This window comes from Hyperolius riggenbachi, chromosome 10, assembly GCF_040937935.1.
Source record: "Hyperolius riggenbachi isolate aHypRig1 chromosome 10, aHypRig1.pri, whole genome shotgun sequence".
Lineage (NCBI taxonomy): Eukaryota > Metazoa > Chordata > Amphibia > Anura > Hyperoliidae > Hyperolius > Hyperolius riggenbachi.
In genome coordinates this window covers 104,838,177-104,852,816 of record NC_090655.1, presented here as the reverse complement: position 1 = coordinate 104,852,816, position 14,640 = coordinate 104,838,177, and the positions used below count along the sequence as shown (strand labels likewise).

Sequence of the window (14,640 nt, the reverse complement as noted above, 5' to 3'; positions counted from 1 at the left end):
ACTGGCCAGTATTTCTCATGCTTAGACAATGCACTTTCTATAGTGAAGGGCGGGCAAATCAGGCAGAGGGGAGTAAGGGAGGAAATGACATCAGGATTGGCCTCAAAATAGCCACACTTATAATGGAAAATGCTAAGAAGGATTTTCTGTTTTTTTTTTACTGTAGAAAAATCACTCAAATAAAACAGTGCAATACGTATGTTATTTAAGTAGAGCAAGTATTTATCTACTTATATATGTGTTTTGGTTTTTTTTCTAAGATAGTATGGCTGACCACTCCTCTTTAACCCATTCGCGTTCCGTCGTTTTCATGTGAGAAATGTTCACCTCCCATTCATTAGCCTATAACTTTATCACTACTTATCACAATGAACTGATCTATATCTTGTTTTTTCCGCCACCAATTAGGCTTTCTTTGGGGGGTACATTTTGCTAAGAGCCACTTTACTGTAAATGCATTTTAACAGGAAGAATAAGAAAAAAATTTAAAAATTCATTATTTCTCAGTTTTCAGCCATTATAGTTTTAAAATAATACATGCCTCCATAATTAAAACTCACGTATTGTATTTGACCATATGTCCTGGTTATTACACCGTTAAAATTATGTCCCTATCACAATGTATGGCGACAATATTTTATTTGGAAATAAAGGTGCATTTTTTCCATTTTGCATCTATCACTATTTACAAGTTTGAAATAAAAAAAATTTAGAGATAATTCATCTTTACATTGATATTTAAAAAGTTTAGACCCTTAGGTAAATATTTACATGTTTTTTTTTTTATTGTAATGTTTGTTTGTTTTTTATAGTAAACATTTTATTTGGGTAGTTTTGGGAGGGTGGGGAGGTAAACAATAGATTTATAATGTAATTGTGTTTTATTTTTAATTTTTTTTAAATTTTAGTTGTAGTTTTACTTTTTGGCCACAAGATGGCGGCCATGAGTTTGTTTACATGACGTCACTCTAAGCGTAACACACGCTTAGAGTGACTCATCAGGGAGGGAACGGCCAGAAAAAGCGCAGCTTCCGAGAGAAGCTGTCGCTTTTTCAGCGGGGGAGAGGAATCAGTGATCGGGCACCATAGCCCGATACATTGATTCCGTGGCTACCGAATCCGCGGCCGGAAGTGCGCGTGCACGCGCGCGATCGGCCGCGGTAGCGCGCCTGGTTCCTGGACGTAGTTTTTACGTCCAGGAACCAAAATAGGTTAAAAGAAAATAAATATGGCAGTTACCATATGTTTCTCACTTTAGGTGTCCTTTAAAGGACAACTGAAGTGAGAGGTATGTGGAGGCTACCATATTTATTTCCTTTTAAAGTGGAACTGTCAGCCATACTATCTCAGAAAAAAACCCAACATATGCAGGTCCTTCTCAACAAATTACAGAAAATAATGAACTTTATCACAATATGCTAATGTCCTGATAAACATTATGCAAAAAAAGAGAACAGGGAGCGCTCTGAGATTTTCAGTAACAAGGAAGAAAGTTGCAATAGGACAGGCCTCACCTAGTATTTGTATGGCTGGCACAGCGTACTCAGCCGCGGTGAGCTTGTGTCCCACTCTTGCCTAGCCGGGGACCGGGCTTTCCGTATTGGCGGGGCGGATGTGACGTCACTTGTCCCAGGGCTCCTTGCGGCTGTTTCTATGGAGATCAAGACGCTAGCTCTAACACACGCTAGAAGGTGTGGTGAGCGGCGTCTGATTCTCCGCACGGAGGCAGACAGTATGCGGAAGTGAAGGTTAAGATGCAATAGCACAGACACATAGAGGACTTAGAAGAAATTAAGAATTTTTTAATAAAAGGGCATAAAAAGACAACGCGTTTCGCGGAAGGACATCCTCCGCTTTTTCAAGTCATATGTTCACATATAAAAAACAGCTCCTTATATAACATACATCATCATCTGTCATTAGAATACAGCCAATCAGCATTTTCCAGGGGAGGACTTAGAGGGATCATAATGATCCTAATAGACAGAGTTACCTTATCACCCTTACTAGAGGGGAAGAAAAACTCCCAAGGATCACACAATTATCAGGATTCTGAAAAATAGGGATCGAACACCCAGTGAATAGAGAAAAGATCCAGAGTAAAGAGCCAATAATAGAACGTATAGAAACACCATTGTGTGTATAGTCATTACACCAAAAGTTTTCCACGCATTGCGCTTCTCCAAGGGGCTATTTAAATTTAAAGAACACAATGCAATTACAGAACCCCCAGATTACCCCACCCTATTCACAAATTCATTGATTCATCAATTATACAAAGAAATTTTTACATATCGGTACCCACATGTGAATCCACAATAAAACGTCCATGTGTACACATCCGCACCCACTAACATCTGGGCTGGACCGAGTGCATAACTGAACATAATTATTTGAAGGTTGACTTTTCTTTTATTGGTCGGATGAAATATGCTAATTTTTTGAGATAGGAATTTTGGGTTTTCATGAGCTGTATACCAAAATCATCAATATTAAAACAATAAAAGGCTTGAACTACTTCAGTTGTGTATATTTGAATCTAAAATATATGAAAGTCTAATGTTTATCAGTACATTACAGAAAATAATGAACTTTATCACAATATGCTAATTTTTTTGAGAAGGACCTGTATAAGTAGATAAATACTTGCTCTACTTACATAAAATATGTTTTGCACTGTCCACATTTTGATTTTAGTGATTTTTCTATAGAAAAAAAGAGAATTGTCTGTCTATCTTGAAGCCAACCCTGACATAATTTCCTCCCTTAGGGCTCAGACCCACTAGCATCCTTTTCTAAACGCTAGTGATTTGAAAAAAAGCTCTTGCAAATGCTATGGGAGATTTTTATAAAAACACATCACTCAAGTGGGATCACACCCATAGCATTACATTAGCAAGAGCTTTTCAAATCATAAAGCGCTCAGAAAAGCGCTTCTAGTGGGTTCCAGGCCTTACTCTGTCTGTGTATCATTGCCCGTCCCCTCCCAATCTTCAGACACTCCCACCCAGGTCTGCAGTAGAAAGTGCATTGGGAACTATAGGCCAATCAGAGAGGAACAGAGGTGTGGGAGGGGAAAACAGGAGAGAAAGAGGCTTCAGCCAATTAGGCTGCATTAGTTAAGTCTGAAGAGGACAGTAAAGAAGAAAAAAGGAAAACCCAGCATGCCCTACAACTTCCTTTGTGCAGGAGATGTACCAAATAAGAGCCAGGGAAACTGGGGAATTATGTTTTATGGAGAAGAAAAATAAGAGCGATTTTTACTTTTGGATTGACCAGTTAGCATCCTTACTTGTTTACCAGATAAAAATAATGAATGTGATTTTTGATTGTATGCCCAACAGTTACTCTTCAAAGAAAACCTGTATCAAAAAAAGGCCCCTGGTGTATACTTCGCTCTGAAGGGGGAAGCCTAACGAGGCTTCCACCGTCCTCTTCCATCCCGGTTGCAGTGCCAGGACCCCGAAGTAAATATTTACCTACCGCGATCCTGCTTCCTCCTCCCCTGTAGCTTTGGGGAATCCAGCGCTGGCTCACCTGAAAGGCCCTCGACAAGAGGCTTGACAAGAGGGTGCAGGCATGGGCAATCTTTACCTAACGCAATCCTGCGCAGGCACACTAGCTGCACTTTGTTCGGGTCTAATCGGTCGGCTCTACTGCGCAGGAGTGAGTCCTTTGCTCTTGCGCAGTAGTAGATCTGATCGGGTTCGGCTATTTCTGCCTTAACCCGAGTGAAAAACCGCTAGTGCGCCTGTGCAGGACTGCGGTAGGTAAATATTGCCTGCACCCTCTTGTCAAGCCTTGTTGAGTGCCTTTCGGGTGAGCCAGCGCTGGATTCCCCGATGCTACAGGGGAGGGGGAGTCTTATTGGGACCCTGAGGCTTCCCCCTCCCGAGTTAAGTATCCCCAGAGGTTTTTTTTAAAATTATTATTACAAAGTCTCTTTCAGCAATACCAGCTGCCTGGCAGCCAAATGGATCAGCAGGGCTGCCAGGCAAGTGGAATGGATTTAAAAGGAAATAAATATGGCAGCCTCCTTATTCTCCTCACTTCAGTCGTCCTTTAAATGCTGTGCCATCTCCCACTCTGGGCAGTGGATCATGCCACCTCTGCTCATGTTTGCGTGACTCCAGCCATCTGCTGTTGTACCTCTGTGGCTTTCTCCAAACGCCATCTAACCAGCAAGGGCTCTGGCTATCAATGCACACAGCTGCTGAGCTGTTGTTGTGGAGACATCAGTTGCAAAATTCTGCCCATGCTTATTGCATTGGAAGAGACCTGAGACAGAAAATTATCTAACTTTATCATCTTTACTAAGTTTTTGCATAATTTGGTCAATAATGCAAAATCTGTTGATACTGGCTTGCCCAATTCCAGGCTGCATACGATTAGCTGGTAGTCTTGCCGTTCTGACATCACAGCAGCTGGCATGCACAGATACTCACAAGACCCTTTTAGGTGAGGCGAGTAGACTGCTGCTTGGAGTGCCAGAAGCATGAAGGAAAGAGGGCATGAAGATAGTCGCTGCACTCCTGTACTCTCCTCTGCAGGGGAATCTGTCTGGGGCTGTGATATGTGATAAAAGCAGCGGTTATGAAATCTGACGTTGCATCAAGACAAAAATGAAGCCTCTATTTATGATAACAACTGTAACTTTACAACCGGATTGCCCATTATTTTTCACCTTTCCATGAAGGTCTCTTAGCACTATTTTGGCTGTAGGGTCCTCCATTCCACCAGCCCTGGGAACCAATCAGCCAGAAGCACCCATTGCCAGAAATGACTGCATTGGAACCAGGCATGTGCAAGATTATAAGCCAGGGGTCCCCAAACATTTTGGGTGGAGGGCCCGGTCAACATATTTCAGACAGCTGGGGGGCCGTAGCATACATAAAATGATGTAGAAGTCTTTGCGGGCCAGACAGTGAAGCATACCCATGTGACAACCTGCAGTCCAATTGGACAGCAGTGTCACCTGATGTGGAATTTTATTGGAAACCACTGAATGACTGCTTTCTGGCTTCCATGTGGATGGGTGGTGCCAGCACTGCTATTCTATATGTGGACCACCATTATTATTAGCTGACCTCATCTATAAGTAATACATTTTGTGTGTGGGGGGGGGGGGGGGCGGTAAAAAAGCCTCATGGGGCCGCAGTCGTCCCGCGGGCCTTAGTTCGAGGACCACTGTTATAAACCCTCCCTTGTACCTGGGTCAGGAATGCCCATTGCCCGATTCAGAGGCGCCATTCATGGCAGAAGGCGCTTTCAGGCGGGAGACTAAAGGCTGGGGGAACGGGGGACCCTGGAGCCATAACACTACTATGAAATCTTCATGGAAAGGTGGGACACTCTTTATATTAAATTCACTAACGAAGTGAGTTACGTCTTTAATTGGATAAAAGCAGGTTTTCCTAAACATATTAAATGTACCATTTTTCTTTACAGCAACACAAAATCAGAGGTTACCCACAGTGGAGACCGCAAGTCAGAGCAATCCTGAAATATTGTGCAAATTGTGACTGGTCTTGCAATGTGCTAGTTCACACTGCTGAGCTTTTTTGTAAATTCTCAGCACTGTGACAATGTAATAAAATCTAAGGGCCCAAACCCACGAGCAGCATTTTTGCCAGCGTTTGGAAAACGCTCTTCCATTCACTTGAATGAGAATTGTGGCGATATTGCAGCGATTTTCATTCAAGTGATTGGGAAAGCCTTTTCAAAATGCAATCCGCTGGCAAGAAACACTGCTAGTGGGTTTGAGCCCTTAGTGTTCTCACTGCAACATTAGGATTCGTATAAGATCACAAGTGTGCTTTATGCAGCATTAAGGCCTAGTGCACACCGAGCGGTTTTTGGAGCGATCCGCCGGCCGCATCCGCCTGTAAAAACGCTTGGCTAATGTATTGCAATGGGATAGTGCACACCGGCGGTTTGAGGTTTTTGCCAAGCCGCAAACGCGCCTCCTGCTGCACGTTTGCAGTTTTCGGAAGCGTTTCGTTCAATGTAAAGTATAGGAAAAACGCAAACCGCTCTGAAAAACGCTACTTCGTTTGTTACAGAAGCTGTTCAGTAACAGCTTTTACTGTAACAATATGTGTAATCTGCTACCCAAAAACGCACCCAAAACCGCTAGGTGTGTTTAGAAAACGTCTCTAAACATACCTAGAATCGCTCTGAAATCAGCTCCAAAAACCGCTAGCGTTTTGTGGATCCGCTAGCGGTTTTGGTGTGCACTGGGCCTTACTGGGGAATTGTGCTTGAAGGCATGCTGCAAAGTCACACATTCCTTCAAAATTGCTTGGAAAAAATGGCCTAACTTTAGCCTCGAACCTCCCTATTCAGCCTTGACTGCAGCTGTACTGACCAATAGGAAATCTCTGGGGCACAACTTACAAAATAACTTTCATTGTCAACAGATTTAGGCAGACCAAAATCCATGAAACTGCAGTAATCCAGATGATCGCTTCTGGCTCTGCAGTAGACTTTATTGTAATACCACTTTCTCTTGCTAGTGTCTGTTCCACAAGTATGTGTAAGTGGTAAGTCATTGGCAAATGCCCTGCAGAGTCTAAATACCAGCAGCAGCAGCAGATGTACCCAACAGCATCTATACTGTATTCTCTTAACAAGATTGTATAGTGCAGGCCCGTTTCCAGGGCCAGGCAGACCGGGTGACCACGCTGGGGGAGCGGCAAGGGGCACACATCGGCAGCGGAGAGCGGGCATATCGCATAACAACTCAGCCTTTCGTAATCTTCTTCTAAGCTTCTTCAATCTCCTTCCAGGCGTCTGTCTCGTTGGTAACACCGCCCCCAGATGACGTAAACGCATGTCATCACAGGGGGCGCTGTTACGAACATAGCGACGTATACCTGGGAGGAAGGAGTTTGAAGAAGCGTGGATCCCGGCCGGAAGGTGAGTTATTAAGCTCTATGCAACTGGGAGCACCTATGCCTGGCTATACTGGATGCACCTATGCCTAGCTACCTATACTGGGAACACCTATTCCTCCCTACCTATATTGGCTGCACCTATGCCTGGCTACCTATACTGGAAGCACCTATGCCTAGCTACTACCTATACTGGGGGGACCTATACCTGGCTAATAGATACTGCGGGCACCTATACCTGGATAACCAATTTTTACACCCTCGAATTGGGTGCAATTTAGCCTAGAAACTGCCCTGGTTTAGTGTTTTAAGTACATTATGTTAAATATTATTTCATGGATTATATTTGTAACCAGCAGATGGTGCTCCAAGCAAACGAAGTTGCTTAAACAAACTTTACTGCCTTATCTACAAAATTGCATTGATTCCTGGCCCCTTATTCCCAGGTCTCACCCTGTGATTAACTCACTGGCGGCAGGACAATAGGTACATCTTGGTGGCATTCAATGTAAAATGTGAAATTTAGTCCGAAATTGCCCTGCAATAAAGCAAAAAAGTTTGGTAAGCAGAATCAGCCTGATACATGTTGAGATTTAGTTTTAAATCAGGATGATACCATTTATTGGCTAACTAAAAAGGTGTTAACAAGCTTTAACTTAAATATCCTCACCTGCTCCTCCCAACCTGGGAATAAGGGCCATGATTCATTTTAATGCAGTTCATAGAACTGGTTCTACGAAAATTCACGGAACCATCAGGATGAAAGAAATTCTTGCGAGAGGAAATGTTGCTAAGCCATATTTCCAGGGTTCCCCCTCCCTCCCATAATGCAGAGTAACAGCAGGGAACCAGAACCGCTATATGGTTGTAGGTGCAGGACATGTAACTATGTCCTGATTTCCCCAACCTACATATCTATCCCGCCTATGCCATTACTTGACTGCTGTTCATCAGATGGTGTTACACACTGAAACTTGGGGATGGACAGGGGAAGGATATGATGGCCAGAGACACGGCTGCAGGACAGCTATGTACCAACACCACTTCCTTGCTGTATTTCTTCTGCATTACAGGCAGGGCTGAAGCCTGCAGAAAAAAACATAATTGGCATTTGGCATCAATTCTGGTAGCTATGTGAGGTAAATATTTTTTGTAGGTAAAATACCTCATGCGGTATTTTACTTTTTTTTTTTTTTTTTTTAATTCTGAAAGATTTTTCTGGATTTCCAAACGTGCGGTAAATGCATAAAGTGCGGTAAAACGTGCAGTATTTCAGCGGTAAGCATGCAGTAAATAAATAATAGTAGCTTTTAATCGTCTTCCATAAGTTAGGATAGTCTTTGGAAGATTTTTTTTTTTGAGGGTGAAGGTGTATTTGATTATGTAGCAACCTATGAAAAGTATGTGTGCCTGCGTTCACTGTCTCTGTGTAGCTGGGTCCATGCTTTTTGCGTGTGTGTGCGTGTGTGTGTGTGTGTGTGTGTGTGTGTGTGTGTGTGTGTGTGTGTGTGTGTGTGTGTGTGTGTGTGTGTGTGTGTGTGTGTGTGTCATCCCCTATAAAAAAAAAATCCAATAAATATTTGGAGTTTTATTTCTACTATTCTTTTCTATTCGTAGCAGTAGGGTATTGTACCGTGTTAGCCATCACCGACGAAGGCTGCAAGGCCGAAAGCTTGCTTACTCTTTTCTATTACTCAGCCTGAATAGGAACTCCACTAAAAACTGCAAAATGCATACAAATTTTACTTACTGATCAGTTTATGCCTGTACCTGGAGGTAATGTATGTGCTAATGTGCCCACTAATTTCCATGAGAATAGCTATTTTCAGTAAAATCAATGCATATTACCTCATGAATTACCTCACAATTTAACACATGAGGTAAAACATGAGTAAAACCTACCAGAATTGCTAAATGTCATTACCTCATGAGGTAAATTATCATACATGAGGTAATTTGTTTGAAACCTCTACCAGAATTGAGGCCAATGTCTTAATAAGTTATAACATTAAATGGTTCACTGGCTAATGTCAAATGCCTGGTACACACTATGTAATTTCCTGTCAGACTGATGGTTGAATCGATAATTTCTGACAGGTTAGATCTGAATTCCGATAGATTTTCCAATCACTTCCATGCAAAACTAATCAGAAAAACGAATGGAATTGCCTAAAATCATCAATTCGACCATCAATCTGATGGCAAATTGAATGGTGCGTACCAGGCATTACCGTACATACAAATCTGTAGCAGCAACGCTTCTTTACCACAATTGCTACCAATGGTATGCTGTAACCAGAAAACTTCTTGTGACCCAGAACCACTGGGATATTAACCATTTAAGCTTCCTGGAAGTAGCAGCCATGTGCGCTCCTGCGGACGATCGTGCGTGTGCACGCGCGCTCCCGGCCGCGGATCGTTAGCCCAGGAATCAATCGGGCCATGGTGCCCGATGATTGATTCCTCTCCACCGCAGTCCCTCTAAGCGTATATGTTACGCTTATGGTGGCCATACATGGTACAATTTTTTCGTATAATCTTACCATTTCTATGTAGTAGAGGGGAAAATTAAGTGAATACTGAAAGGATAATTTAGGCAGTTCCCTTATATTACATAGAAATGGTAAGATTGTATGAAAAAATTGTATCATGTATGGCCACCATTAGAGTGACGTCATGTAAACACTCATGGCTGCCATCTTGTGGCCAAAAAGTAAGACTACAACTAAATGTAAAAAAAAAAAAATCAACACATATTGACATAAAAAAAATTACTGTTTACATCCCACCCTCCCAAAAATACCCAAATAAAATGTTTAATATAAAAAAAAAAAAATACAATAAAAAAAAAAATGTAAATATTTACCTAAATGTCTAAACTTTTTAAATATCAATGTAAAGATTAAATATTTCTATTTTTTTTTTATTTTAAACTTGTAAATAGTGATGGATGCAAAACGGAAAAAAATGCACCTTTATTTCCAAATAAAATATTGTCGCCATACATTGTGATAGGGACATAATTTAAACGGTGTAATAACCGGGACAAATGGGCAAATACAATACGTGAGTTTTAATTATGGAGGCATGTATTATTTTGAAACTACAATGGCTGAAAACTGAGAAATAATGATTTTTTTTCCGTTTTTTTCTTATCCTTTCTGTTAAAATGCATTTACAGTAAAGTGGCTCTTAGAATAATGTACCACCCAAAGAAAGCCTAATTGGTGGTGGAAAAAACAAGATCAGATCAGATCAGTTCATTGTGATAAGTAGTGATGAAGTTACAGGCTAATGAATGGGAGGTGAACATTGCTCGGATGCATAAAGTGAAAACGACTGAAGGCTGAAGTGGTTAAGGGACTTAAAAGGACCACAGACCTATGATTTTAGTAGGAGGGCTTTTTAGTCTCTTAAAGAGAATCTGTATTGTTAAAATCGCACAAAAGTAAACATACCAGTGCGTTAGGGGACATCTCCTATTACCCTCTGTCACAATTTCACCGCTCCCCGCCGCATTAAAAGTAGTCAAAAACTGTTTTAAAAAGTTTGTTTATAAACAAACAAAATGGCCACCAAAACAGGAAGTAGGTTGATGTACAGCATGTCCACACATAGAAAATACATCCATACACAAGCAGGCTGTATACAGCCTTACTTCTGAATCTCAAGAGATCACTTGTGTGTGTTTACCTTCTGTCCCCAGCTTCTCTCATGCACTGAACATTACAGGCTTCCTGCAGACAGCTCTGCCTATGTCGTTAATTCCTTAGTATGTGACAGACCAGCTCCTTTCACAGCCTCCAGAGGAGGATTTTTATCCAGCTCTCTTCTATCACTGATAAGATAGCAGAGAAGCTGCTGGCTTATGTAAATAAAACACACACCGGAGTGTGCATAGAGGAACAGTTCAACACTGAAGAACTTGGCAGCCTTCCAGACACAGGCCGACAAGTCTGACAGGGGAAAGATACATTGATTTATTACAGAGATGGTTATAGTAGAAAGAGCTGCAGCAAGCCAGATCACATTAGAATAGGTTTAGGAACTTGTAGGATGGTAGAAAAAACGTAATTTTTGTTACAGAGTCACTTTAAAGCCTTTTAAAATATCTTACTGGTTATTTTATTTATTATTTATTGTATTTATAAAGCGCCAACATATTACACAGCGCTGGTTATAGGTAAGCATGAGCTATCTTGGCTACTCTGTAAAACCTCATTAAAATGGTATGAAACTCAGCATTTACTCTTTGTTCTAAAAGTTTATATACAGCATAAAATCTACTACCACAAAAAACGTAGCAGAACAGCATTCAAACAGTTAAACACAGCACTTTCTTTAGTGGAAAGCTCTTTGCTTCAGTGGGCAGCTTTTGGCAGCATCTGAAGAGCTATCTTTTGTTTACATTCCTTTGTCAGATACATGCAGTAAACATTAGCAAACTTTCAAAATTAAGCTGTACTGAACTGAGAAGCAGAAAGAGCTGTGAAGTGGTCACTAATAGATGTTAATATATAAATGCAGCAGTTATGCAATTAAAAATACAATGGCAGCTTTCAGAGCAGATAAACTGTACTTTGGGAACTTGTAATTTGTCAACAGACAATATTACTTGTGCACAAAAGCAAATATGATAACTGTGTGTGTAATAAAAAGTAGGAAAACATTATTATTGAATGTTGTCAGAGATTTATCCCACATTAAAACGGACCTGAACTCTTGCACAGGACAGAAGGAAAACCTATAGAAATGCACCCAGTATGAATTTAGAGAGTTTTGCCTGTCTAATTTCCCCTCATCTGTGTCTAATCAAAAATTGTAATTTGATCTCTCCCCTGGGTCACCTGACTGCTAGCAGATAAGCTCATTTGAAAGCACAGGAAGTTAACCATATATCTGCTTTCATGAAAGCAGGAAGTAGAAACAGTGCAGATTTATTGTAGTATTTCTAGCAGCTGTAACAAAGAAATGTTTCTCTTTAAAGGTTATGCTGTTGCGTATCTTTTAGAGCAGAGAGGAAGTTCTGAGTTTAGGTCCGCTTTAATCCAGTAGAAATTAAAAAACTATTTTTACAAGGACCAGGACGTTGGGAAGATGGTCGTCCATTTCAACTGTTTTAATTCTCCCGTGATCATTTCAGCTTGAAATCTAAACATTACATGTTAGAAACATTTGTTTCAGTTGTGCAAATACAATGTTTACAAAGAGCCAGCTATACTGGGTCAGTAAATGAAAAAATAAACCCTGGCTCTACTCCACCCCCCTTCACACCTCCTGTGGCACAGTGTAGTGAGTCTGCACAATTTTTGGTTGAATGGTGCAATACTGTTCCGTAATCCACAAAGGTCCATTGATGGAGTATGGAGCACTTTGCCCCTTTCAGCACAAGTGAATGTGGATGCTCGTCTCCAAAACTCTAACGGCCCATTTACACTTAATCAGTTGGTGTGCGCAGCGTTAGTATGTGTTATTACGCGTTAGTGTTTTTTCATAGCAGTACATTGTGAAAAAGATTTCAGTTAAAACGAGTTAAGTGTGAAAGGTTCCATAGGAAATCATTGGTATTAGAGAGAGCAACTGATTAAGTATAAAAGGGGCCTTAGGGCCCATTTCCACTGTGGCAGCGTGTGTTGTGAGACGCATGCTGGAACTTGCTGTGATTCAAGAACACATCTGAATCCCTCTTGTTGTGCCATGCATGGCTGTAGCGATTCGGGTGTGCAGTTCACAGCCTCCGATTTTTTTCCCCTTCACATATAAATTGGACGTCAGCCTACTGTATTCACTAGTAACCTCCAGCCTTTGCAACCACTCATCTGCATCTTGACACTCCCCCCCCCCCCCCCCCTCCCACACACACACACACACTTCTCTTGCATCCTCCTTTCTGTCTCTTTTATGGGAGGGCATTTTATTAGGGGTAAATGGGGTTAGTTGTTGCCTATGAATAAAGTTAAGTGGAACCTGAAGCGATTTCCTGGCAAATAGTATCCTTCCAGCCATGCTGAGCTTTTGGCTTTAGTGGACTTGAAGGAAAGCATATCTGCAACAGAATACGGAAATCATGGTGACTATGGTGATGACGGCTGTTTTTTACCTGTCTAGGCTGGCTATGAACTGGTCTCCATTGATGGGGAGACGCTGCAGAATGTTACGCACCAGCGGGCCGTAGATGTCATTCGTCAGTCCTACAGCAATAAACAAAAGGAACCAATGGAACTGGTTGTGAAAATTCCAAAGAAAAGTGAAAAACAGCAATAACAGACTGTGTCACAGTCATTTTTGCCACTGGCACTCACCAAGTGTTCAGCCTCTGCCGGGAATCAGCGCTGTCTCTTCTCACTGCAAGTGCCTAATGGATTTCCTTCAGCCTTTCCTGTGCTTCCTGAACTGTCTCGCAATGATGATCAATTGTACATAGGAACAGACCACAAGAAAGACCATGCTTTTATTTTTGTAACTTGTGTAAATAATATGTAATGTTCTTTTTTTAGACTACCAATAAAGTTTTTATTGCACCATAAAACTCTATGCAAAATAGCTCAGTTCAATTTGCTTAAAGGAAACCTTAGTCCTAAATTCTGAAATTGACGTGTGTGTGTTTGTTGGGGGGGAGATGCGCATAGGCTTACTGCACTTTTCTAAAGCCTGGAATGACGCAGTATGTCCGCGGTAGTACGCCCGCACTCTCACTGTAAGATGTAGCTGGCACGCATGGTCACCAGGTATCCATGCGGACGCTTAGTATGTCCAGGTCAGGTGACCGCACGCAACGGCTACGTCTTTTCGCAGGAGTGCGCGTGTACTACCGCGAATATACTGCCCCGACCCGTGCTTTAGAATGGGGCCATTTACAATGGTGGCAGATGCCAGGCCATGGGGAGGTGCAGTAAGCCTATGCACACCTCTCCACATACATGGAGTGTCAAGTTCAGAATCTAGTAAGGACTAAGATATCCTTCTATTGACATGCATTTACATATCTCTGATATCCTGTGTACCACTTTATTTAATTAGCCCTACACATGTTAATAACTAGAATCCAAACAATTGATTATTCACCAATCAATAGGAAAGTGCTTTAATGTTGTGCATGGACTGCTATGCATTGTCTGTCAGGCCTTCGCAGATATATGGGCGATAGTATGGTTGAGGAACCCAGCGGCAAACTCCATTTACGTGATTGGTTCCTGTTTTAACCGTTCTCCAATGACAATACCCTCTACAACGTTTAGGCTTTGGATAGATAGTAATAACTACACCCACACTATTCACCCAGTTACAACACTTCAGGTTGTAGAGGGTACCGCGATAGGAGAATCTTCTTTTTTTCTATGAAATTTCCCACTGGGTCACCTTAACCAGACTAGCTTTGAAATCTATGAAAAATAGACTGCAAAGTTTTGTAATATGCACCAATCAACTAGCTATCTGTACATTTACTGTCACTCCTAATTATACTTTCAAAGTGCCCCAAATACTTTGGGTGTTTATGATCAGCAAGGTGGGGATCCCAGGTGAGATTTACTCTGTCCAATAAATCTATACCAATTTATGTCCACAAACATTTCATAGGCAGACATCTCTGCAAAATATGGAAATCACATGGGAAAGTAAAGTAACCCTATCATCTAGTTAAGGCAACCTAGACAAAAAATCCAAACGACCCCTACGCTTCAATCCTGGTCTCAAACAGCCGTTCAAAAACAACCTCTGCAGTCTTTATGTTCCCAATGCCTGGCTC

At 41.5% G+C, this 14,640-nt stretch overlaps 1 protein-coding gene across 1 annotated transcript in view; it reads left to right on the top strand.

Moving 5' to 3' along the window:
- PDZD7 (PDZ domain containing 7) overlaps nucleotides 1-13,422 on the top strand; it is a 159,432-nt gene extending 146,010 nt beyond the window's left edge. Inside the window, exon 16 of the mRNA XM_068255441.1 lies at nucleotides 13,002-13,422. Coding sequence (XP_068111542.1) covers nucleotides 13,002-13,157 — 156 coding nt within the window. The 3' untranslated portion in view covers nucleotides 13,158-13,422. The remainder of the gene's footprint in view (nucleotides 1-13,001) is intronic.
- Nucleotides 13,423-14,640: the final 1,218 nt, after the last annotated feature.